The sequence below is a fragment of the Leptinotarsa decemlineata genome, unplaced genomic scaffold (assembly GCF_025532065.1).
Source record: "Leptinotarsa decemlineata unplaced genomic scaffold, Ldec_3_MD MMD2_tig00026294_RagTag_RagTag, whole genome shotgun sequence".
Taxonomy (NCBI): Eukaryota; Metazoa; Arthropoda; class Insecta; order Coleoptera; family Chrysomelidae; genus Leptinotarsa; species Leptinotarsa decemlineata.
In genome coordinates, this window is record NW_027412674.1 from 4,739,580 (window position 1) to 4,764,079 (window position 24,500).

Here is a 24,500-nt window from a genome sequence, read left to right on the forward strand (position 1 = left end):
ATAAATTTCGATTATCGGCACTAGGCAAGCTATTTTTGTTAATGTGTCGTATTGTTGTTTATTTCAAACAATGAGATTCGATTTTCCTTTGTGGAAGAGTTCATAAACAGTGAAATCCGAGGTGTACTGAGTTGAACCTCAAAAAGATGAGCAGCCACAGTCTGTCGCGTAATTCTGATATGTACAGCTGGAATCAAATGTGCCAAGTCACATTAGTTCTCTTATAATGAAAATAAACTAATAAAAAAATAATGTATTACGTGTTTTTTGGTTTGAATATGTAACATGACGTTGATTCACGTATATGGTCCAGTTTTTCTCACTTTAGTTTCTTGCTTTTCTTGGTTCGCACTGGAAGATAAAACCAATTATGTGATCTGGAAGAAAGATATAAGCTACCATTTTCCACCATTAATAAAGTTTTGAAAATTTTAAAATATGCCGATTCAACAAAAACCATTTTTGGTTTTTATTGATCTGGAAGATCCATGATCTGTAAGAAAGATATAAACTACAATTTTCCACCATTAGTAAAGTATTGAAGTTTTGAAAACATACCTTTTTATAAAAACAATTTTTGGTTTTGCGACTTGGTCAAGGACTTAGCCCTACTTCAGTTTCTCAAACTTTTCGAATTCACGGCTACCTTATGTTTTTTGAAGGTTATCGCGGTGTCCCGAACGTAAAGACTACACTAGATATTTAATTAATAAAAGTAGGTAGGTGGCTGTCTGAACGGATTGCATTTTACAATTACCGATATTATCATATTATCAGAGGATTTTTATTAATAAGTACCGACGTATTATAGCAGGGGAGCCCACGATGCAAAATGAGGATTTACTCGAGCGTCATTGAGACATATTAGGTTGCAAAGCTTAGATGATAAGAAGAAAAAAATGTTATATAATATATACTTTTTCATCGGTGGGGGAAGCGGCTATAGATTTTTAAATATGTAAAAAAATACTGATGCATGGACATACTAGAGCGCGTCAGATATTGATAGCATCAATGTCCTACGCATTTTTAATAATGTTGGTATGTTAATCTGATCGTTTGCATGATGTGGGTGGCTGAACGTAAGGGTTAAAAGTGAAAGGAAAAAAAATCAATCGAGCGCGTCAGATTTTCTAAGGGGATGTTGAGTGCAACAAAAAAAAAGCTCTGATAATTTTAAAACGTCTTACCTTTTATTTATTTACTCATACCATTTTATATTTCAAATTTTAAATTGTATTCATTAGTATACAAATTTTAAATTGTATTCATTAGTATTCAAATTTCTGCAGACCCCACGCACAGGTATATCCTTCTGTGGGAATTCTATATTTATTTGGAAATTGACTCGTACAATTTGTATCATTGAACAATGTATCCTTGCCAATAAAATATTATTATTATTAATCTGACGATTTCGATCTGACGCAAACTCGCGGCCATTATTATAATGTGCAAAAAAAATTTGCCATTTTGAAATACTCAAGCGCGTCAGATTAAGATATATATGGTTCATCTTTATGTTTTAGACGTGCTGTCTCATAATCTGACGATTATCTAGAGGGATTCCCTTAATCTGACAAAAACAATATTTTTTTAATTTTTTTTTAATTCATTGTACTTGAATAATTGAAAAGCTCAGAAAATAACATGCAAATAAAATGTTTTTTAAGTAGAATACTTGTATTTATAAGAAAATAATTTTTAAAAAATGCTCAAAAAATTAAATTTTTTATAATCAATTGATCAATTAATGGAGATAAGAGAAAAATTTGCTACGCTCGAGAATGTCAAAATGACGTTATTTTTCTACAACTTTGCTGCCCTCCCTTTTCTTTACGTCACTCTCAAATTGTCAGATTACTGGAATATATATTTTTTAGCAGGTAATTAACTCACCCTACCTTAATCTGACGCGCTCGAGAATTTCTGATGATCAATTTTTTTTTACTAATCTGATCCTTTATCCCTCACAGGTGGCCTTATATATGGGGCTCATATTTGGTGGAGGTACTTAACCGCATACAAGGTATCCCCCTGTATATTAATCTGCCGCGTTTTAGTAAATCCCGAAATCCCCGCTTGGGCTCCCCTATTATTACTTTTACTCTCAGTTATCTATGTTGTTAAATGTTGTACCTTGAGACACCCGTGGGCCACGGCCCCCCAGTAGAGGTTCCACGGCGCCCCAGGGCTCCGCGGCGTACCCTTTAAGAAACACTTCCCTACTTGTATTTCTCCAAAAATTCTGAAATGCCGCGAATTATTGGGAATTGTTCCACCGGCTTCGAAAGAGTTCGATGGCGTTCTATAAACATAACTCCCACATGAATAAATATCATCTGAGGAAACGAAAGAGGAATTCGAAAAAGTATTCAATGGAAAGCTTGAAGGAATTGAAAGAAAATTTGAAAAGGAGCTTGAATGAGTCAGAAGAAAATTTGAGAAGGAGCTTGAAGAAGCCTGACGAAATTTTTAATTGATTTTTCGGGAATTTCGTAAAGAATAAGTAGAAAAATTATGAAACAGTCGTGTCAGCTTTGAACGTCAGGTATGATAGACCATCATTTGCCTATACAAGAAATGCCTCAAACTATATTTGACTATATTTGATGGACACGGTTACAAAAATATGAAAATTTATTTCAAACTATTCTGAATTTCTGTAACTGTCCATTCCAAAGAGAATTGAATAAGTCAAAAAATTAAACATTTGCACAAATTGTTTGAAGAGTTGCTATCTTATTAGCAAATATTTTTCTGGATCCTGCAGAAAGAGTTTCTTGAAAATGAACGATTACATCATTATGGATCTCAACAATTTCTTTTTTGTATTCGTGAAAAATATTGGCCATTATACGGCAGGAAGTAAGTCAATAAAACATTTCTTTTCTGTATAAAATTCTATGTATAAATTTCTCAAAGGCACGGGTTATAAGAGACGTCGACTTCGCAGGTTCTTTCTTAACAAAGAACTGTGAAGGTAGAGAAGTACAAAATTTCAAATCATAATTTCGTTTATTTGTTTTGCAACGATATGTGTGCATGTCGAATAAGTATCTAATTCAACAACAAACCGGTCGGTAGCCGGGCGGTTCGACGTGGGTGCTTTGTTCACTCAAGTCAGTTGGCCGATGTGTGAGTCAATGGTTCAAGCCCCAGGCTGAACGCTCGATTTTCATTTGCTATCGTCCAACCCGTGTTAGGAATCACAAGTTAAAAGGTAAGACCTCGTTAGTCCTTAGCTCGCACAAGTTTCGACTTCTGAGGGTTGTCGTTCGTAGAGGTGCGATAGCTGGTTGACGGAGAAAACATATTTAAAACATAATTTATATGTTTTATTTCTCGACGAGGATGACACAGAGTGTGCCAAATCAGACACTTTCAAAGGGAATCTCTTGTTTTCAAACTAGAAAAATGAAAACTGATGGCTGTGGATCAAATTTTATGACAAACTTAATGGTGAAAAGCTCATATCGATATTTATCATCGTTACTGAGTTACAGCATGTTTTACGAAAATGTTGGGTTAGTTAAAATGAAATTAATTAAAAAAAATAGAAAAAAACTGTAAGAAGTGTAATTCTAATCTTTCATAGATTTGTAATCTGTCGAAAGTATTTGCAATTCGTTTACAAATCTCCCATGAGCTATGAGGGCGGTCCAATAGGTACTCCCGATGGCGCCGCTATCGCAAGAGGAATTTACTATCGTGCAATAAATACTATCAAAATTTCAACTAAATTGATCACGTAGTTTTATTTTGACCGCGTGTGGAAGCGGGTGTGTCCGAGAATTTTACAAAAATGGAAAAAAATCGGTCGGTGAATCGATTCTTGTTTTTGAAAGGGAAATCGCTCAGCGAAATCAAATAGTTTTTGGATGCTGTGTACCCTCTTTCTCCTTCGATGGTGACCGGTTTTTGATAAGCCACGCCTAGATGCCCCAAAAACGGTTACCACGGAGGATAACTTGACAAAAATCCACGATCGCGTATTGGCAGAACGCCGATTGAAGGTGCGCGAGATAACTTACACAGTAGGCATCTCAGAAGAGCACGTGAGTCATATCCTGTACGAAATTTCCCGGCAAACATACTCCGAAGAAGGCGAATAATATGTTATCGGCTGGAAAGGTGATGGCCACCGTTTTCTGTGATTCACAAAAGTGTGATCCATATCGACTACATACCGTCGTCGTTATGGCCAAATTGGTGAAATTGTATACGAACTGCTGCCTCATCCGCCATATTCTCCAGATTTGGCCCCGTGCGATTTCTTTCCAACTTTGATAAAGTCACTTGTCGAGCAGAAATTTGAGTCGAAAGAGGAGGTTGTCGCCGCCACGGAGGCATACTTTGCAGAGCTCCAGAAAACGTTTTCCGTAGACGGGTTAAAGAAGTTTTAGCATCCAATTAGTTGAATGTGTCCGAGCTAAGAGGAGACTATGTTGGGAAATAAGTCGCCACTTTTCCAAAATTTTCGTTTCTTTTGTAGGCTAAGTATTTATCAGACCGCCCTCGCCTTGAACATTTTCAGGGATCAACTATTATTGATTAATTCTTTGCTCATGGCTAGAGTGTGAGTGGTTGTGACGGCTCATAAATTTAGTTCCAGAAGAGTTTAATTCGATCAATAGTCAGAAAATTATTATTTCGTGTGGAAATTGAGGTTTTTGTGACACTTCCAGTCCGTTTCATTAAAGACATTCATCGATAAAATTTGTATTTCATTGTTGTAAATCATGCCCTTAAGTAAATAACGCCGGCCGCCACTGGTAGCCATAAACCAATTGAGACGTGGCGAAGAGCGCGCCCAGTCCCACCGACATCTTGCGGCTACTCTACCGACTTCGATGGAATTTCGGCGAATTTTTTACCGCCTTCGATTACGATATATAAACGCTTAGCCACGAGCATATTGATACAGTCAAGGGGAAGTTACAGTGCGGTACGCGAAGGATTCAGTAAGGCGATAGACATTCGAATAGTTGAAGTTTTATCGAAGTGTTCGTTGTATTGTATTTGAAGTGAAATGAAGTTAAGTTTGATTATTGTTCGGTGTAGTCAATTATTGGTCAATCCGAGGGAAAAAACGTAACATTATTATCTTACGGTAGATCTGAAGCTGGTGATCAGCTGGTAGTGTGGGTCAGGGTTTTCCTCATGAAATACTACTTGAACGCAGGTTTAGTCCTAGCACATTTCCGATGATTTTCAGAAAAAATAAAGATATACGGTTGACTGGGACTAATTGGGAGACTTTTACCGTACGTTCTAGGCGAATTTATTATGTGGGTTACTTGGATGCAAATTTCGAGATCAGTGAGTATCAACGTATCAGTGCAAGGTATGATACATTAAAAGATAAGGTCTCTTCAATCCATAGCTCACAAAACTTCCGACTTTTGAGGGTTTGCAGTGGAGCGACAGTTCCTTATCTGAATACTCTAGTTTTTAACTGTTGGGTTAAAAAAAAATAGTCTCGTCAGTACCGCAGTAAAGCAGAAAATAAGTCTCATTTTGATGCCAAAAATAGTGGCATTTCACTACGAAAATAATGGCACAGTAGTTATTTGATTTCGTTGTTATCTTGCATAGCCAAATTGAAATCGTTGAATGATATATTTTTATAAACAATTTTGATAAACCAATGATTTTTTTTGGAAATACCACACAAGGTCTGTTAAAAAAAATAAAGTGAATGTTTGAATGTGGGTTGGGTTCAATTTTTTTATGTTGGTAGACGTGTCCTGAACATATGTTCACAATTTCAGATGTTTGTCATGTTCAGTTTGTTGTTGGCGAGAGGCATAAAATTTAGAGGGGTTCGGCTATTTTCAGCTATTGAAAAAAATGGATCATTGAATTTGCGTCAAATTTTGTGTGAAAATGAAATAAAGTGCCCAAAAATACTTGCAATGGTGACAGAGGCTTACAGTGATTGTACTCTGAGTCACAAAATTGTTCACAAGTGGTACAAACTTTTCATAGAAGGTCGAGAAGATGTGAATGGCGACCCTTGCCCTTGACGTCCCAGCACATTAATAACCGATGAAAAGCCAAAGCCTCGGTGGATAATAACATTATCCTGAGGTGAGTTGGAGGGCACGACAGGAGTAAAGGCAATCGCATTGCCGACTCTTTAGTCAAGGAAGCGGCTGGACTAAGAATTTTAGGACCTAGTGGCATCTACGGCCTGATGACTTCGATAATTGCGAAACCAGCCAAATGTTACACCCATGCTCAATCCCTAAAGAGATGGGATGGAATCAAAGGATGAAATCTTGCCAGGATAACCCTGGGCGACCCTGGTAAGCTGGCGCCGAAGAAATATCTGGCAATGACCAGGAAAAATCTACGCTCAACAGTAGGATTTCTGACTGGCCAATGTCAACTAAGGAAACACCTCCATAATATAGGGCTAGTGGATCACCTTTATGCAGGATGTTTGAACAGGAGGATGAGACTGTCAGGCATGTCCTATGTGAGTGCCCGGAGTTATCGTCAATAAAAGAGTGTGTGTTCGGCGAGTCTTGGCCTACACCTGCCGATATAAAGTAGATGAAGTTGCTGAGGATGTCGGCATATCGGTTGACTCATGTTATGCAATTTTTTCGTAAATTTTGGGAATGAAGCGTGTGGCAGCAAAGTTCGTTCCAAAATTGCTGGGTTTTGACTTAAAAAGGCTCAAAAGGGTCATAACTAGTGGGGAATCATGGGTATATAGTTACGACATTGAAATGAAATTACTCGTCCCAATGGAAGAGCCCAGGAGAGCCAAGACCAAAAAAAGCACGCCAAGTTCGATGACATGTCAAGGTTTTGCTCAATGTTTTCTTCGATTACCGTGGCATAGTGCATTAGGAGTTCTTGCCACATGGTCCTACTATCAATAAGGAGTATTATCTTGAAGTTATGCGCCGCCTGCGAGAGGCAATACAAAGAAAACTTCAGGTAGTTTGGAAAACAACTTGAGTTCGTAGTTTTTCTTGCCTCAGCCACTATATCCACCAGATTTGCCCCTTTGCGACTTTTTCCTGTCACCAAAACTGAAAAAACCTATGAAAGGACGGCGTTTTTGCGACGATTGAGGAGATTAAAACTGAATCGCTGAGAGAGCTTGAAGACATACCAAAAAGTGCATTTTGGAACTGCTTTGAGGATTGACACAGGTGTATTATATCTGAGGGGGACTACTTTGCAGGGAACAAAATAGAAATTGATCGATAACTACATCTTTTTTGATAAAAATAAAAACCACCTCGTATATCTTATCTATTAAAAACACTGTCATCACACCAGAACAAAATACTAATGCTCAACACGCATTTCGCTAATTGAGGAGTTATCAGGAGATAACTAGACCCACATCAGTAGATTACCAGACTAATCATTCCCTGATGATGGTATTGATGAAATTATTGTGTTCAATAGGTGTTAAAAAATTCAGTGTATGCCAGAGGTTCCAGTTCTAACTATTAAACTACATACCTACGTTCAATAATATAAACATTTTTGTCAAACCATTTGATGATAATGAGAAGAGTTTCATTTTCTATAATGTACTCGTAAAAAAATTCAACACTTCATATACAAGCTCAAAAAATCAAATCTCACCTTTAACCTTTTTCTCAAGAATATTTTTGCACTTTCCTATCAGTATCTTATTTTTGCAGTCACATTTCTTTGGACAAGGTTTCTCCTTTCCAAATAGATTCCTCCAAAAATTTCCACATTTTGTATATTTTTGTTTGAGGCATATACAGCTGTCTTCTTTGTTGTTCGGCACGTCACTTTTTTCCGATACACTTTCTACTGCTACTGGCTTTTCATATTTCACTTCATTTTCCAATATTCCGTTGTTCACAGCAAACAAAGATAACTCAGAAAATTTGGCAATATGCTTCTCATCAGTTTCATTAGTATCAGTAACGGCATCTAGTTTTTCTGGTTCATTAAGTTTATTTACAGTGGATTGGTTAATCGCATCCTTGAGCTGCCTGAAAAAAAGTTTTGAATATATTCTGGATTGTTGTAATCAAAGTGCAGTGTTTGGGCTTTGTAACAGTTTATTCAGGCCTTTCCGTCCTTTTTTTATTCATTTATTCATTTCAAGAAACCACAATGGTTCGCACAGAAAATTATTTATACAAGAAATATTTGTTTGAAGGTGATTGACAATGTTTCGTGATGAATTTCACTAGTTCGGACTTCCATTGTCTACTATATAAAATGATATGAAATGAAATGATAGTGAAATAACCTACACGTAAAAATATAATAATTGAATAAATAAAAATTAAAGGAATGAAAAAAGAAAATAATAAAAATAAAAAAGTGTAGAGATTCCAAGTCACGATAGTTCACGACGTTTCGATTGTTGGTATCTACAATCGTCTTCTACAATCGTCTTCATCACCCGAAGACGATTGGTTCAGTCAAAGTATCTTATGAAGAAGGACAACTTGAGACAGAATGTGTCAAGTGTCATGTTAAAATAATGGTACCAACTTGAGGAGTGATCCATTAAGGGTTTGCTTAAATATGTAGAGGAAAAATATTGAATAAATTATATTAATAAACTGTGATTAATTAATAATTCATAATCCTCAATCCAAAAATGTATTTTCTTGGCTATAAGCCTATTTTGTTTTATATAATTCAAATATTACAATGTACAATTCACTTATCTTGATACTTCCTGTTGCCTGACAAGTAAGTAATCTCAAACAATTTTTCCAAATTTCTTAACCTTAAAAAATTTTACAACTTCAATTTCACTAAATTCCCCTTTTCAACTAGATCACTTACTTTCAGGTGAGCACTGATGATGACGAAAGTCGAAAGCGCTTTTCAAGAATTTTAAAATATTATACACTTTAATACAAAACTTCTTCGATTCATTAATTCAAATAAGTGTATTCAGCTTTTCCAAATCCTTCTATTCATATGTGACAGTATCTAAATCACGAATCCAATCATCATCAATCTACCAAAAGAGGAATCGTCTCTAGTAGATTGTGCGTTTGGGTTCTGTAATACGAAGGATGGTCTCGAGAAGGAACTAGGCATCATCAAAAAGATCTTCAAGGGAATGTTTACTCCAAAGTAGAACAGACTTTGGCTAGAAGATAGCAAGAGCCTTGCAAGGAAGAGAAGCCGTTACAACCAGTACTTGTTCTTTTACACGTCAGATAATTGTCGGAAAGGATAAGAAGAATTGGATTCAAGTACATCAGAACCTTCTTCAGATCCGGAACCACCATCCGTAACAGCCCCACGAAAACCAAGCCACCAAACGCGGACTGCGATTCTAAGAACTGTATTTACCGGATGCACTGTGAAACTAAGAGGCCCTTGAAAGTCCGCATTGCCAAGCACAAGAGAAACAAAAAGCGAGAAGAAATCAGAAAATCGTGAATAGCAGAGCATGTTTGGACTCATCAACATAACATCAAGTGATTCCAAGCTGATATCATCCACAGGTAGGAACACTGGTTTAAGACAAATTTCAAAGAAGCTGCATATATGTTGTCCAATGACGCATTCAGCCGAGCTATTGTAGAGATACGCAATATATTGAAACCTGTAGACAAGCGGAAAACGGACAACTTCCGCTCAACCAGTGAAGCGGTGAGAGGGACCTATCACAAGACAACAAAAAAATATTTTTTGAATGTTTCCTACACTAAATTAGTCAATTTCTACTAATTTTGGGGTGATTAAAACGAAAATAACAATGAAAAATTTTTATTATCTCTGGTTTTTGAGATACACAGTACTTAATCTTAAAGAGTAGTTATACTATACGTGAAAAGTGAAAGTACATAAAATAATATTGTTATGTTTCTTTTAGAATATTTTAAGTACAAAATAAATAAAAAAACATTATTCTTAGTGTTTTGACAAATAAAAGAAGTTTGTACCACCAAATTTCAATTAAGTCCATCCGATTCATTGTAAGATCGCTGTTGTTTAGCTTGTCTTTTACAAAACACTTCTGGAGCATCCCTACACACAGACCAGCAGTAATCTGCAAGCATTGCTTCATTCCAACGGCCCTGATATCTCTGTTCCATTAAGGCAATGTCTTGATGGAATCTTTCTCCATGTTCGTCACTCACAGCTCCACAGTTTTGTGGGAAGAAATTAAGATGAGAGTGAAGAAAATGAGTTTTTAAGGACATGTTGCATTCAAGTTGGTGGTAAGCTTGAAGAAGCTCTTTAACCAATGCTGTGAAGTTATCATCTCTTTTGTTACCTAAAAACCCATGTACAACCCCCTTAAAGGCTTCCCAGGCTCTTTTTTCATTTCCTGTTAAAATCATGTCAAAAGCAGGATCATTTACGATTTCACGGATTTGAGGCCCAATAAAGATGCCTTCCTTGACTTTAGCATCACTCAACCTGGGAAACTTTGCTCTCAAGTACTTAAAAGCTTGTCCTTCCTGGTCCATGGCCTTCACAAAGTTTTTCATTAGTCCCAACTTAATATGTAATGGGGGAAGGAGAACATCCTTAGGATCTACAAGAGGCTCGTAAACTACATTTTTCTCATTAGGGTTTAGGTCTCGTGTAGGCCAGTTCATTTTTTTATAGTGAGATTTTCTATCCCGACTGTCCCACAGACACAAAAAACAACAGTACTTGGTGAACCCTAATTGCATTCCTAGGAGTATAGCAATGACTTTCAGATCACCACAGATGTGCCACTTGTGTTGTTCATATTTGATTGATTGGAGAAGTGTTTTCATATTTATACGTTTCCTTCATGTGAACTGCATGACCTATAGGAATAGAGGGTAGCTGATTTCCATTATGCAGAAGTACAGCTTTTAAGCTTAGTTTTGAAGAGTCTATAAACAGTCTCCATTTAGATGGAGTGTGATCCATATTCAAGCAGTCCATCAAACCATTAACATCAGAACAAACTACGAGGTTTTCTTTTTTCTCAAAAAAAGGAAGCAAATCTTTTTGACGCTGTCTGTACTGAGATATTTTCACATCATGTTTTAGAAGATTCCACTGTTGTAGTCTTGACCCTAACAGCTCAGCCTTTTCCTTAGACAAGCGAAGATCTCTTATAAGGTCACTCAACTCTGCTTGACTAATTCTGTGCGGATCACTAGACCTATCGCTTACCTCAAAATCAGGGTCATAGGATGAAGAAGGATGGGTTGCTCCTTCTAAACAGTCTTCATCACCTTCCTCTAAAATTTCATAGTTTTGGGGTGGAGAAGGGACTGGCAAATTGTCTGAGCGTGATACAGGCCGAAGAGCAGATGGGAGATTAGGGTATTTAACCGTTCCTCTTTTCTTCATAGATAAACCTTGCTTAATGGGAGGAGTTAAGCAGAAATAACAGTCGTCTGTATGATTGATAGGCTCACGCCAAACCATAGGTACTGCAAAAGCCATTGCCCGGTTTTTATTTTTCAGCCACTCTCGCAATATGACGGAACAAAAATTACAACATATATGAGGAGCCCATAATTTATCTTGGTCCCCAACTTTCACACCAAAATAGTGTTCATAGGCTGTCTTAACGATAGGTGTCAGTTTACGTTTCTGAGCCTTAAATGTTATTTCACCACATATATAGCAAAAGCTATCGACAGAATTCACACACTTTCGAAGCATTTCAGATCAGCACTTAAATTAATTTAAAAATCAACTTCACACGATAATTTCAATAGCAACCACGTGCGTACAATTGACAAACTCACATAGGTTATGTTTACTACTTAAGAACAGCTGATGAGAGGGGTTTATGTAAACAAACATGTGTACCAACTGTTGGTAATGAAATATTTCATTTGTTGAAAACTCAATATACATATATATAATATAATGATACTATATCTTGAAAACAAGAGCTAATAATTAGTCATCTCTCGGAGGAATAGTCCAGTTGTCACCCGAAGACATTTGTAGATAATGAAAATTGAAACGTTGTGAAGTAACTTGGTTTGAAATTATATTTTTTGTTTATTTTTTTTATGTCGTCATTTTCATTTTTTATCTAGACTTTTTTTTAATTGTTTTATTGTATTTTCATTTCACGTTTTATTGCTTATACATAATTGATATTTCAGCTATTCATTCTAATTTAATGATTTCGAATCATATTAGACAATGGAAGTCCAAACTAGTAAAATTTAAATAGTTCTTTAACACTATTTTGAATTTTTCTGTATTGGAAATTTGTTTGTCATTTGGTGATTTATTATATGGTAATGTTGTTGAACCTGCGTTCAATGAATTGAATTATGATCACCTGCAGACCGATCCAACAATTCACTTCTCATCAGTACTGGTCAGACCATACATCAATTAAGACGTTTGAAAATATTTGTGGATGACTCAGCAACATTTTTCACTACGAAAATCGAACAGTGTATAGATTACACGAGTATTGATATGTAAAAATTTCAAAAACCTCACTTGGGTGGAGAAGGTTTGAATTGAAAAAAAAAATGCGTTGTACATTGGTTTGGTAGCTACCCGTTTCAGGATGGTAAACTTAATAATAATAATAATTTTTTATTATTTCCTTGTTAAAAAGTACATTGTTATACGTACAGTGACAAGGAAAACGTCTGAGGGTAGGACACGTTACAGAGTATAATGTTTGTAGTAATCAATAATCTAAAAATATGATACATATTATGTAAAAAAAATGAAATGTCAATTTTATCACATAGTTGTGATATTTTGTCATTAAAATATAAAACAGTTTAAAATTCGTCAAGTGTGTAGCAATTTTTTTCAATAAGTGCCTTTTTTAGTCTTGATTTGAAAATGTTAAGATTTGGTGATATTTTAATTGATTCTTCTAATTTATTAAACATTTTTGGTCCAAGATAAAGAAAACTTTTCTGATAAAGAGTTGTTCTATGAATATTGGGCATCAGTTTGCCTCTAGAACGAGTTGGATAATTATGTTGCTGGAAAGGTGTATTATGCTTGTTTCTATAAACGTATATACACAATTCATAAATTTAGAGACCAGCAACAGTGGTATCTTGAAATTTTTAAAAGCATTTCTACATGATTCTCTCCAACCAATACCGGCAATGATTCTTACTGCATATTTTTGCAAAATGAATATTCTTTCAGCAGCAGATCCGGTACCCCAATTCAAAATTCCATATCTCAAGTGGCAGTTTATGGTCGCATAGTATAAGCTCAGTAAAATCTCTTCACTATAAAAATTAGCCATGAATCTCAGAGCATAGCAGTTTTTTCTCAATTTAATACAGAGGGTCTCAATATGAGGAGTCCATGTGAGTTTGTAGTCCAAGGTGACGCCTAACATTTTTGTAGAAGTACAAGATTCAATTGGCAGATCCCTATTTTCATGGATAACAAAATGTTCGGGCCACTTACTAATTGTGAACTTCATCATCACAGTTTTAGATTTATTGAGTGGTAAGTGATTTTTTTCTGCCCATATGTTTACTCGTTTATGTACATCCTGGGTTCTTTCCTGTAGGGTCGTTACATCAATTTCCTTCACTATGAAATTTGTGTCATCTGCATACGCTACTGTGTGAATAGTTGACAATCCTTGAAAATATTTCATCAGGTCATTTGCATATATCAAAAATAGTATAGGTCCAAGGATTGATCCCTGTGGGACACCCTTGTTTTGAAATAACGTTGGAATGTGATCAACAATTTTAATATTTGATTGAGTGGTGTGCAATCCTGTCTTGTTGAAAAAGTGTGATTTTATGAGTTCGTGGCAATATTAAGATTGAAATACTAATTTTATATTTTATGCTGAGAACAAATGGAGTTACCTTATATTTGTATAAAGTTTTCAAATTGAGAAATCAGTTTGGTTGATGTACAGTGTCACACATAAGTTTGCGACATATGGAAGTTAAAATCTAAAGAAATGAACTTTAAACGTTCAAGCCAGTCTCGAATATACCTAAACAGTAGGTTGAATGGACTGACGCCTATCAGAAAACTACTCCCCTGGCTAATACCACGAAGGGCGTTGGATTATATCCGACAGGCGTCAGTGCAGGAATATTCACAGAAAATTTCCTGCATATGCAATTGGCAATACAACTGAAAGAGTCGACCTTCAATTTTGGAACGGGCACACTTGCAGACCGGTTTCGGGCTCATTAGCCACTCATCAGTGCAAGGTAGTGGCCATCATCGATCTAAAGTCAATGATATTCCATAATTGAAAATCGGAATTCTTTCAGAGTATTTCATTCCTCTTCCTAAGTTGGAGCGAACAACAAAATGTCACTTCATCTAGTGGACGAGGTACTAACCAACTGCATATCCGGAATGTGCCCTATACCTCTGAATAAGGAAGAAAAACTTTCTTATTAGTCAGTGGACTACGCTTGAAGACTGGCAGTAAACAAATCTAAAGAAATGAACTGCAGGAAGATTCCTGCACTGACGCCTGTCGGATATAATCCATCGCCCTTCGTGGTATTAGCCAGGGGAGTAGTTGATTTCTGATAGGCGTCAGTCTATTCAATTTACTGTGTAGGTATATCGAGACTGGCTTGAACTTTTAAAGTTCATTTGCTTTAGATTTGTTTACTGCCAGCACACAGCAGTTTACTGCAAGCACACAGTTTGTGCTTGAGAAATGAGTAGAAAACAGCCCGGTTTCTTTTGTTATGTGTTGCTCTAAACCTGTCAAATTTGACATTTTTTTCGAAAATCCTCAAAAAAACCTTTTTTTTTGGATTTTGAAAAATGTCAATGAACATATTTCTGTTCATTCTCATTACACTCGTATTACTTTTTTACTAGAACTTTTATTCAGTTTGATTATTTTTCTAACAGTTACAAACTAACCCGAAATATCATACTTTTCTGGAAACTAAACATTGACCTACAGAACTATTCAAAAGACTTTCGTTCTTGTGATTTGTACTAAACATGATATAAAATTTCGTGATTTTAAACATTACAAGACTAATGCAACATGTCGGGAAGAATATATTAGGTACTGTTCAAATCGAAATAAAATGTTCCCTTAGTATACGCATTTGAAACAAATTTTTAGTTTTGGTTATTGTCAAATTATTGCGATTAATGGATCGAGTTGTTTTGTGTGAACAAAACAACTCGGCACCCACGCCGAACCGCTTGGTCGGTAGCCAAGCGGTTCGGCGTGGGTGCTTTGTTCACTCACTCGAATTGACTGCCGTGTTGGTCGGTGGTTCAAGCCCTAGTCTGAACGATCGATCTTCACTTGCTATCGTCCAACCCGTGTTAGGAATCACACGTTAAAAGGTAAGACCTCGCACAAGTTTCGACTTTTGAGGGTTGTTGTTCGTAGGGGTGCGACAGCTGGTTAACGGAAAAACAGATTTTTTTTTAAACACTTTTATTCACACAAGACAAAGTGGAAATTGTTCTTTATGTAATGAGAATGTGCCATATCAAGATGTTACTTGTATTTTCAATCACAGGCATCAAGGAAGAAAATATTCAAGGATATTGAAGGAAGGAAGGAAGGATATTGAAAACATTCAAAGAAGCTGGTTCTGTGGACAATCGCTTCGAGAAACCACATAATTCAATAAAGTAACATGTAATGTTTGTTTGAGTGTTGTTGAAAACGGAAAAACTAATATAAGGAGTATTGGTGACGATACAGGGGTTGCCAAAGAAACTGTGAAAGGAATTTTGCACTCTCAAAAAAAGAGATTTCCATATTCAAGTAGTATTTTCATTTTGGTTTCAAAGAGAGAGAAAACGATATCGCATTTTCCTACAGGATTTATGTACAGACGAGGCAACTTTCATGTCGAACGGAAAATCTAGTTCTCAAAATTGTCGCCCAACAATAAGCCATATTTTGTAATAGAATGCCGTGATCAATATTCATTCAATACAAATGTATGGTGTGGATTATTACACAACCAAATAATTTTACTATGTTTTTTTAAAGAAGATTTGAACGCAGACATGCACAGAAACTTCATTATAAATCAGTTGTCTGAAGTTTAGGATAATCTGCCTCTGAGTGTTAGACGAAATTTGTAGTATCAGCTTGACGGGGCACCGATCCATTAAACGGAGAAACAGTGTTTCAGTCAGATAGGACGTGATTGAGATTATTGGCCATCAAGATCACTGGACTCATCTCCGATGGACTTTTTCTATAAGGTTATCTGAAACAAAAAATGTATATGCCCAGACCATTTGCAAACAAAGGTAGAACATTGGAAACTGAGGAACTTTTTTCTTTGGCATTTTTCGAAGTTTCTAAAAAAAAGATTTTTTGAGGATTTTCGAAAAAAATGTCAAATTTGACAAGTATAGAGTTTCACATGACAAAAGGAAAGAGGCTGTTTTCTACTCATTTTTCAAGCACAAACTAACTACGAATTCAAATTGTCCTATCTAATAATAATAAAAACTTCCGTATGTCGCGAACTTTATCTGTGACACTGTATAATACTATAACTTAGAATAGATACTTCACTGAATCCCAAACTGAGATAAAATAAATATATGTCTCGTTCCTTCCTCTACATAAGTCATCCATCACAGTACCTAAAAACGAGTTATTGCAATTTGATAGTCGTCCTTTAGATGTGTATGTATGTATATGAAGTTTTAGAATTATTCAGAAACATGTTTCTGAGTAAATGTTTGATTGTGTAGTCTGCAAATGAATGTAGATTATTTTCCAAAACTACGAATTGGTTGAAATGTATGTAATCGAGTTAGTTATCTGAATATAGTTTGGCAATAAAGGTTTCCACGGCTAGAGTCACGATTTAAAAAAATCGGGCTGCTATAAGCCGTGTTCGAGTAGAACCAGGGGTACCAAACGTTCAGTTGGTACTTCTGGTTCCGTTCGCCCTCAGCCCATCAACCCAGATTTTGTTCTCTTTTATAAATGTAGTGTGCTTTTCTGAGTCCAATGTCCACTTGATTTATAGCACATTCAATGTATTTCATAGTATTTCGCTTATTCATTGGTGTCCCATTATTATAATTTCATTAATAATAATAATAATATTTATTTTCCAAAAGACATAGTACAATATGTATAGGAATAGTGGGGACAACAAAAGGTAAAAAAGTAAAAAGATTGATAAGCTAGACAGTAACAGGCTTATCACCAACTACATATTAAAATATTCATCCAATGAATAAAAACATTTTTCAATTAAAATTTTTTTCAGTATCTTGTTGAATTTCCTACATTCATTGACATTTTTTATATCGTGGGGTAGTCTGTTATAGATTCTCAGCCCCATATGATCAGGTGAGTTATAAGTGATTTTATATTTGCAAAATGGAATGTGAAAATGATTTTTTTGACGAGTGTTAACGTAATGCAGGTTTGCATTTCTGTTGAATAAAATTTATTTTCATGAACATAATTACAAAGTTCATATATGTAGAGTGAAAATAATGTCAATATGTTATATTTAACAAACAGTCCTCTAGCAGAGTTCGTGGAGGAAACGCCGGCCACAATTCTTACAACTCTTTTTTGCATGATAAAAACGTCATTTATTGAAGTGGAGTTGGCATACAAACAAATTTCATACCTGATTCGAGATGCTACTTGGGAGTGATATAAGGATAGTAATTGAGGCTCCGCCAGGACCTGCTTGAGACTTCTGAACATATAGCACAAAGAATTCAATCTTTTATTCAAATAAGTGTAGTGACTTTTCCAGTTCATATTTTCATCGGCAACTAGTCCGAGAAATTTTACTTCGTTTAGGTTTCTATATGGTTTAATTCTTGTTTATAATACTATAGAATTATTAGAATACCTATAATTTGAGAAAGAAATGAAGACGAATTTCTACAAATTTAGTTTGGGTTCAGAATTTCATGTTTTAGAAATACTAAGTAAAATCAATTTTGAATGGATATTCGATAGCAATTATGATTTCACAAATTTGAATAATGTTTTGAGTGTTGTGCAGACTCATGTATTTATAACTTTAAAAGCTAGTGAGAATTATCACTGAGATGGAGAAGAGACAAAACAAATATTATTTAATAGGTTTCGTGGTACCACAACGAATCCCCATCCTAATCTCTCTATTATTTTGTCTGAGATTATACAGTACATTTCTTTAATGTCCCCCCCTTTCATTTTTTGAACGGGTTAACTCAAAAAATTGAAATTTGGGATAATGAAATTAATGCATGAATACTTTAATTTGAAGTGAAATTGACAGATGAAAGTTTCAAGATGGCTACTGGGCGCCATCTGGGAAAAAAAATTAAATGGAAAGAGGGTCTTGTGATCCATCTTTTCGAAGCTCCTGACGAATACTTCACAACCCTAGAATATGAAGTCAATATCTTCACCTACTACAAAATGGCGGAACATTTAATAATTTCCTGAAGACAAACACATTAATATCGATATTTCTAGAAATATTCCTTTTTATCTATCATGTCAATTTCAACCCGATAAGGTTTGTCAAAAAATGTCAGTACGACAATGAACATCATTGTTCAGTTAGAATATTCTCATTTAATTTTCGGTTTCACTAGTAAAAAGGTACCACGTCAACAATCTCTAAAATGGTCAATTCTTGTCCATTAGAAGAAAAAATTGAAGCGATTTTTATTCACGATGCGACGCATAACTTTCACGAGACCGAAAGGATTTTCAATGAATCCGATTCGTCCTATCTGTAGAAAATATTTGAGGGAACTTGTATCCAAATTCACAACTACCGGTAGTGTACATAACAAAATGCCCCAAGTCATCCTTCCCTTCCGGAAGAACAGCAAGTGCAAATTATTGGTGAGATGGTAGTAAATCCTGAACACTACTGTGTCTTCTTCTACTGAAGAGGAATAGGTATCATCCATACAAAATTAAAATGTTACACCATTTAACTGAAGATGAGCCTGATCGAAGAACAGAATTCTGCGAAAACATGACGGAAACCATTGCAAGGCATCCTACCTATTTCCACAATATTTGTTTTAGTGAGGAATGTACATTTTTTTCAAACGGCAATGTTCACAGACAAAATTGCCGTTATTGGAGTGACACCAACTCTCACGTTTTCCAGAAAATACATATCTAATATCCAGAAAAAATTAACGTTTGGGCAGAAATATTGGGAAACCATATTGTAGGACCTCTATTTATTGATAAAAATTTAACAGGGGAACTGAATTTGAATATGCTGGAAACTACTGTTGAGCCTCTCATCACTGAAATCGTCGAAGTGAATCCTAATAAATTCGATATGGATATTGTACTCCAACAAGATGAAGCACCACCACATTACTACACACAAGTAAGACACTACTTGGATACTACTTTTCCCGGTCGTTGGATTGGCCGTTGAGGTCCTACCGAATGACCAGCCTGCTCGCCAGATTTGACACCTTTGGACTTTTTTTTATAGGGTTTTCTGAAACGAAATGTGTACGAAACTGAACCTGCTTGGATATATTGGATATACGGCAGAGAATAATTAATATTTGTGATATTGACGTTACTGTGTTCGAAAATGTTCGGCGTGAAATATCGGATTGGCTGTTCTTATGTCAAGAAGTTCAAGTCGAACATTTCGAGCATGTTTTGAACTGACCCCCTTTAGCTTATTACCTCATATACAGGGTGTCACTGGACTTCCTCTTTTCCTCTCGGGAATGTATAGATGGGGTCAAAATATCACCAGTACTTCATATAACTTTTTTTCCTAAAATCCTTCGTTACCAAGTAACGGGCCCTCGAAGTTACAAAATGAAAAATGTTTTTCTTTGATAACTTTTCAAGTGAATATTCAAAATCATCCAAATTTTGGTAATTGACTAAACAAATGAATTCCTTCGATGAGGTTTCATGCAGGAGTCAGTTGTTTTGCTACAAAGTCAGGAACGGACTACCCCCGATGGTCCACACCCCAAAACTTTGAAATGACAGATATTTTTCAATAGTTTTCAACAAATTAAGGTTACTTGGACAATTTTATGAATAAAAGTACTCGTGTGGAAAGTCGATCGGAGCAACGGGTCTTGATAAAAATGTAGTTTCACTCGACATCAAACCCGCTCGTCCACCATTATTTGAAATGAATAATTATCAAAGCAGAAATAATAATGATAACGTTAATTCAACAAGATTTATCCTGAGATGTCTACCATTATTCGAAAATATTAGTTTTTAAGGAAAATGGAAATGATAGGTAAAATGTTCATAACGAATTTTTATAATGCAAACACGTTTAACTAACGAAACTCAAGAGCCTCAAGAGCAAACAGAAATGAAAAATCCGCTACAGAAACTGCTCGATATGACCACCTTCTCTCTCTATACATTTTCTTAGTCTGCGAAGACACCCTCTCTGTACTTGAAATAGCATTCCAGGGTCGTTTCGTATGGCTTCACAATGTAATGTTATTCTATTCAACAATGCATCTCTTATGTGAATAGGTGTAGCGTAAACAAGGCTTTTTAGATGCCCCCACAGAAAGAAATCCAATGGATTTAAATCCGGAGACCGCGATGGCCATGAATATGGCCCACCTCTACCAATCCATCTATTGTGGAAAATATGGTTCAGATGGTCACGCACAATCAAACTAAAATGAGGAGGAGCGCCATCATGCATAAACCACATATCTCTTCGGGTTTGCAATGGAACATGTTCCAAAAGTCCATTCAAATCGTTCTGTATGAACTCCAAATAACGTTCTCCATTCAATCGGTCCTGTAGAACGAATGGTCCTATAAGATGGTTTCCTATGATACCAGCCCAAACATTCACGTTGAATTTCCGTTGGTGTTTGGTTTGCAATATCCCATGGGGATTTTCTTCGGCCCATATATGGAGATTATGAGAGTTGATAACTCCATCTCTACTGAAACCTGCTTCATCAGTGAATAAAACTTGATTAATAAAAGTCATATCCTCTCTTTGCCTATCCATGAACCAATTGGCATATTCCAGTCGTGCTGGAAAATCTTGAGGTGTCATGGCATGTACCTTCTAGATGTGAAATGGGTGGAGCAGATGTTCCCTAATTATTCTATGAATAGTGGACTTGGATGTATGGAACTGTTCTGATAGATTTCTGATGCTCATTGAAGGATCATCAGCGACGGCTTCCAAAATATTTTCCTCCAATACAACGGTACGTACAGTCCTAGGAGCGCCCTCACCACCTCGTTTTGGCAAAACTGTACCTACAATAATATCGAAATAAACAACGTGCTCAAATTAATTATCAATTATTACATACCTGTCTCCCTCAAGCTGCGATCGACACGCTCGAATGTTTCTCTTGACGGTACCGTTCGATTGGGAAAATGCTCGGAATACAGACGACGAGCTTCTGCAGCATTACAAAATGCTCGTCCATAAAATACATGCATATCCGCATATTCATTGAATGTAAACTGTTCGGCCATATCAAAAAAATTCAAAATATCCTATAGAATATTGACAATACAATGATAGTCATATGACAACGCACCACTCAACAAAACAAAATCGCATTCCAGTTTCTCATTTTTTATCAAAACTTTCTAAAAGGTTTTTTTGTCAACATCTGTGAAAGAAATATTATTCCCTGGATATTTTTCACCTGATCATGTGCAGCCGTTTTTGTAGTTCATTCGTTTGCTTTTTATTAGTATAGTAAATATTTTTTCCGATGTGCGTTTCTTCAGCTAAATTTAGATTCGTGTTAAAGAATTTCTCCCATAAAATTATAATTATCAGTGAAACTCCTCAACAGTTTAGCTGTGAAGAAGAATTTGAAACATTCGAATGTTGAGTTTCATGAGATTCAGATAACTGATCAACACGAAACGTGATTATTCCACACGTATTATGTACATACAAAATATGGAATGAATTCGATATTTCATAGTAGAGTAGCTTGTTAGTTTAAAAACACCACGAATCTACAGAACTTGATATTTCTTTTGAAAAAATATCTGCTATCACAATTGTGACTTAAACTTCCATATAGGTACTGTACTTTTTGTTTACGACTTCATTTTAGCATACTTTGTATTATTCCTGTTATAAATGTTGTTGAATTAACGTTATCATTATTATTTCTGCTTTGATAATTATTCATTTCAAATAATGGTGGACGAGCGGGTTTGATGTCGTCGAGTAGAACTACATTTTTATCAAGACTCGTTGCTCCGATCGACTTTCCACACGAGTACTTTTATTCATAAAATTGTCCAAGTAACCTTAATTTGTTGAAAAATATTGAAAAATATCTGTCATTTCAAAGTTTTGGGGTGTGGACCATCGGGGGTAGTCCGTTCCTGACTTTGTAGCAAAACAACTGACTCCTGCATGAAAGCTCATCGACGGAATTCATTTGTTTAGTCAATTACCAAAATTTGGATGATTTTGAATATTCACTTGAAAAGTTATCAAAGAAAAACATTTTTCATTTTGTAACTTCGAGGGCCCGTAACTTGGTTACGAAGACTTTTAGGAAAAAAAGTTATATGAAGTACTGGTGATATTTTGACCCCATCTATACATTCCCGAGAGGAAAAGAGGAAGTCCAGGGACACCCTGTATAATGTAGTTAAATGTCAATGTATTCAGGCAATGATGAAGTTATTGATTATTATTATCATCTCACTCACTTTATATTATTTTCTTCGTGATGGTCCATTGATCTGAATCCATATTCCAATTTTCGAAGGTCATTGATATATTCTTTGAATCTTTCTGAACCGTCCCCACTACTAGATCTGGTAATTTGCATTTTCATCAAGCTGGTATATCTCTTGTGCAAATCCTTAATTTCATTCCGCTGGTCCTTTATCTCTTTGAAAATATGTTTGATTTGGCGATAGTTCTGTTTTGCTTCCATTTTCAATATCAACTTCAAAGCATCATCACGACCACACTTACATGTGGGGCAATTCGTAACAAATTTTTGTAAGTCAACCTTTCCACATTTAACACAATCACAATGAGAACTACGAATCTTTTTCACGAGTTCAGGTTTTGGACAACATGTACAACTGCAAGCTTTGTCGACTTTTTTTTCGTATTCTTCAGAACAGGTTTGCTCGCATTTGTCAGAACACTGAAGAACTTGAATATTTTTATGTTTTTTCTTGAAGAATGGAAAAGTCGTAGAAAGTTTTGTTGGGAACCGTGAGGGTACCCTGGTTTTCTTCTGTTTATTCTTATCCCCGTTTGCTAAGTCGGTGAGAAGATTCTTAAATTGCGGGTTTTTCGAAATAGTACAGGCTAGGCACTCATAACTGGAACTTTCTTTTTGAGCCACACCTTCATTACGACACTTACAGTCATACGACTTTTTGTCCCCATAGATAACTAGTTTGATTCCTTTTCCATGGGAGGTTCCTCCAAATTCGTCGGGATCCAACGGTAAACACACTCTTATTTCTTTAGAACTGTCACTTTCAGAAGTGGAAATTTTTTCATCATTTCGTTTGCTCCATTTCTTTTCTCGTTCAGTCTCAAACGATTTTCTTATATTTTTTTCGGAAGGGTCAGTGACATACCTAGGAATACAAAGACATCCCTTGTTTTTAACTGTATCATATTCCACGACTTCTTCTTTTCCTCTGCTGATTTCATTGACAGGTTTGCATAAGCAAGCTATATTTCTGTGTTTAACGTCTGGACCCGTGGCATTCTTGTTTCGTAATTCCGTTTGATGAAGTATTTGACTCCAGTAATGTTGAAAATTATAGTTTTTATCGGATATGACCCTGCAAGATTCTCTGCTCATACTCAAAAGGGCTTGAAGCTCTATACTAGATGGACTCCTCAGTTTGGTGAAGATATTTCTCAATAATTTTTTTCGATGATTCTGGCCCGAAAAACCGATTTCAGAATATTTTGAGTCTACATATTCCAAAGCTTCTCTATTCTTGGTCATGTTTCGTGGAGCTGGATTTTGACAGAATGACTGTTCACTGATGAGAGGGCAGCTGATGCATGGATATGAGAGGTTTTTTTCACTCACATTGTAAAGATACATTTCCCGAAATTTTGATTTTATTTTTTGACATTATATTCAATTTTGACATCTTGACATAATGAGTATATCCATAGTTATATTGAATTCTACAGTGCTTTTCTTTAATGTCCCCTCCGTTTATTTTCTGAACGGGTCAACTCAAAAAATTGAAATTTGGGATAATGAAATTAATGCATGAATACTTTATTTTGAAGTGAAATTGACAGATGAAACTTTCAAGATGGCGACTGGGCGCCACCTGGGAAAAAAATTTAAATGGAAAGGGGGGTTTGTGACACATCTTTTTGAAGCTCCTGACAAATGCTTCACAACCCTAGAATATAATGTGAATATCTTCAACTACTACAAAATGGCGGAACTTTCAATAATTGCCTGAATACATTGACATTTAACTACATAAAATGAGGTAATAAGCTTGAGATCAGTTCAGAAGATGCTCGAAATGGTTATCTTGAACTTCTTGACATATGAACAGCCAATCCGACATTTCACGTCGAACATTTTCGAAC

General features: G+C 35.7%; 1 protein-coding gene across 2 annotated transcripts; it reads right to left on the minus strand.

Moving 5' to 3' along the window:
* Positions 1 to 240: 240 nt before the first annotated feature.
* On the minus strand, positions 241 to 24,056 carry LOC111514221 (uncharacterized). 2 transcript variants are annotated; one of them, XM_074180198.1, is made up of 3 exons: positions 22,616 to 24,056; positions 7,618 to 8,000; positions 241 to 351 (listed from the first exon to the last, which is right to left on the minus strand). In XM_074180198.1, exons 1-3 carry the CDS (start codon positions 23,989 to 23,991, stop codon positions 320 to 322), a joined length of 1,791 nt encoding a protein of 596 aa, XP_074036299.1. In that variant the 5' UTR covers positions 23,992 to 24,056; the 3' UTR covers positions 241 to 319. The 2 variants fall into 2 exon arrangements, with proteins under 2 accessions (XP_074036299.1, XP_074036298.1); XM_074180197.1 differs by having other exon boundaries at positions 241 to 377.
* Between the last annotated feature and the right edge of the window lie 444 nt (positions 24,057 to 24,500).

Coding starts and splice junctions, on each gene's coding strand:
- LOC111514221 (XM_074180197.1), bottom strand. CDS start 23,991: ATGTATCTTTACAATGTGAGTGAAAAAAACCTCTCATATCCATGCATC. Junction 8,001..22,615: donor CACGAAGAAAATAATATAAA/GTGAGTGAGATG, acceptor ACTTTTTTTCAG/GCAGCTCAAGGATGCGATTA. Junction 378..7,617: donor TCTTGAGAAAAAGGTTAAAG/GTGAGATTTGAT, acceptor TCTTTCTTCCAG/ATCACATAATTGGTTTTATC.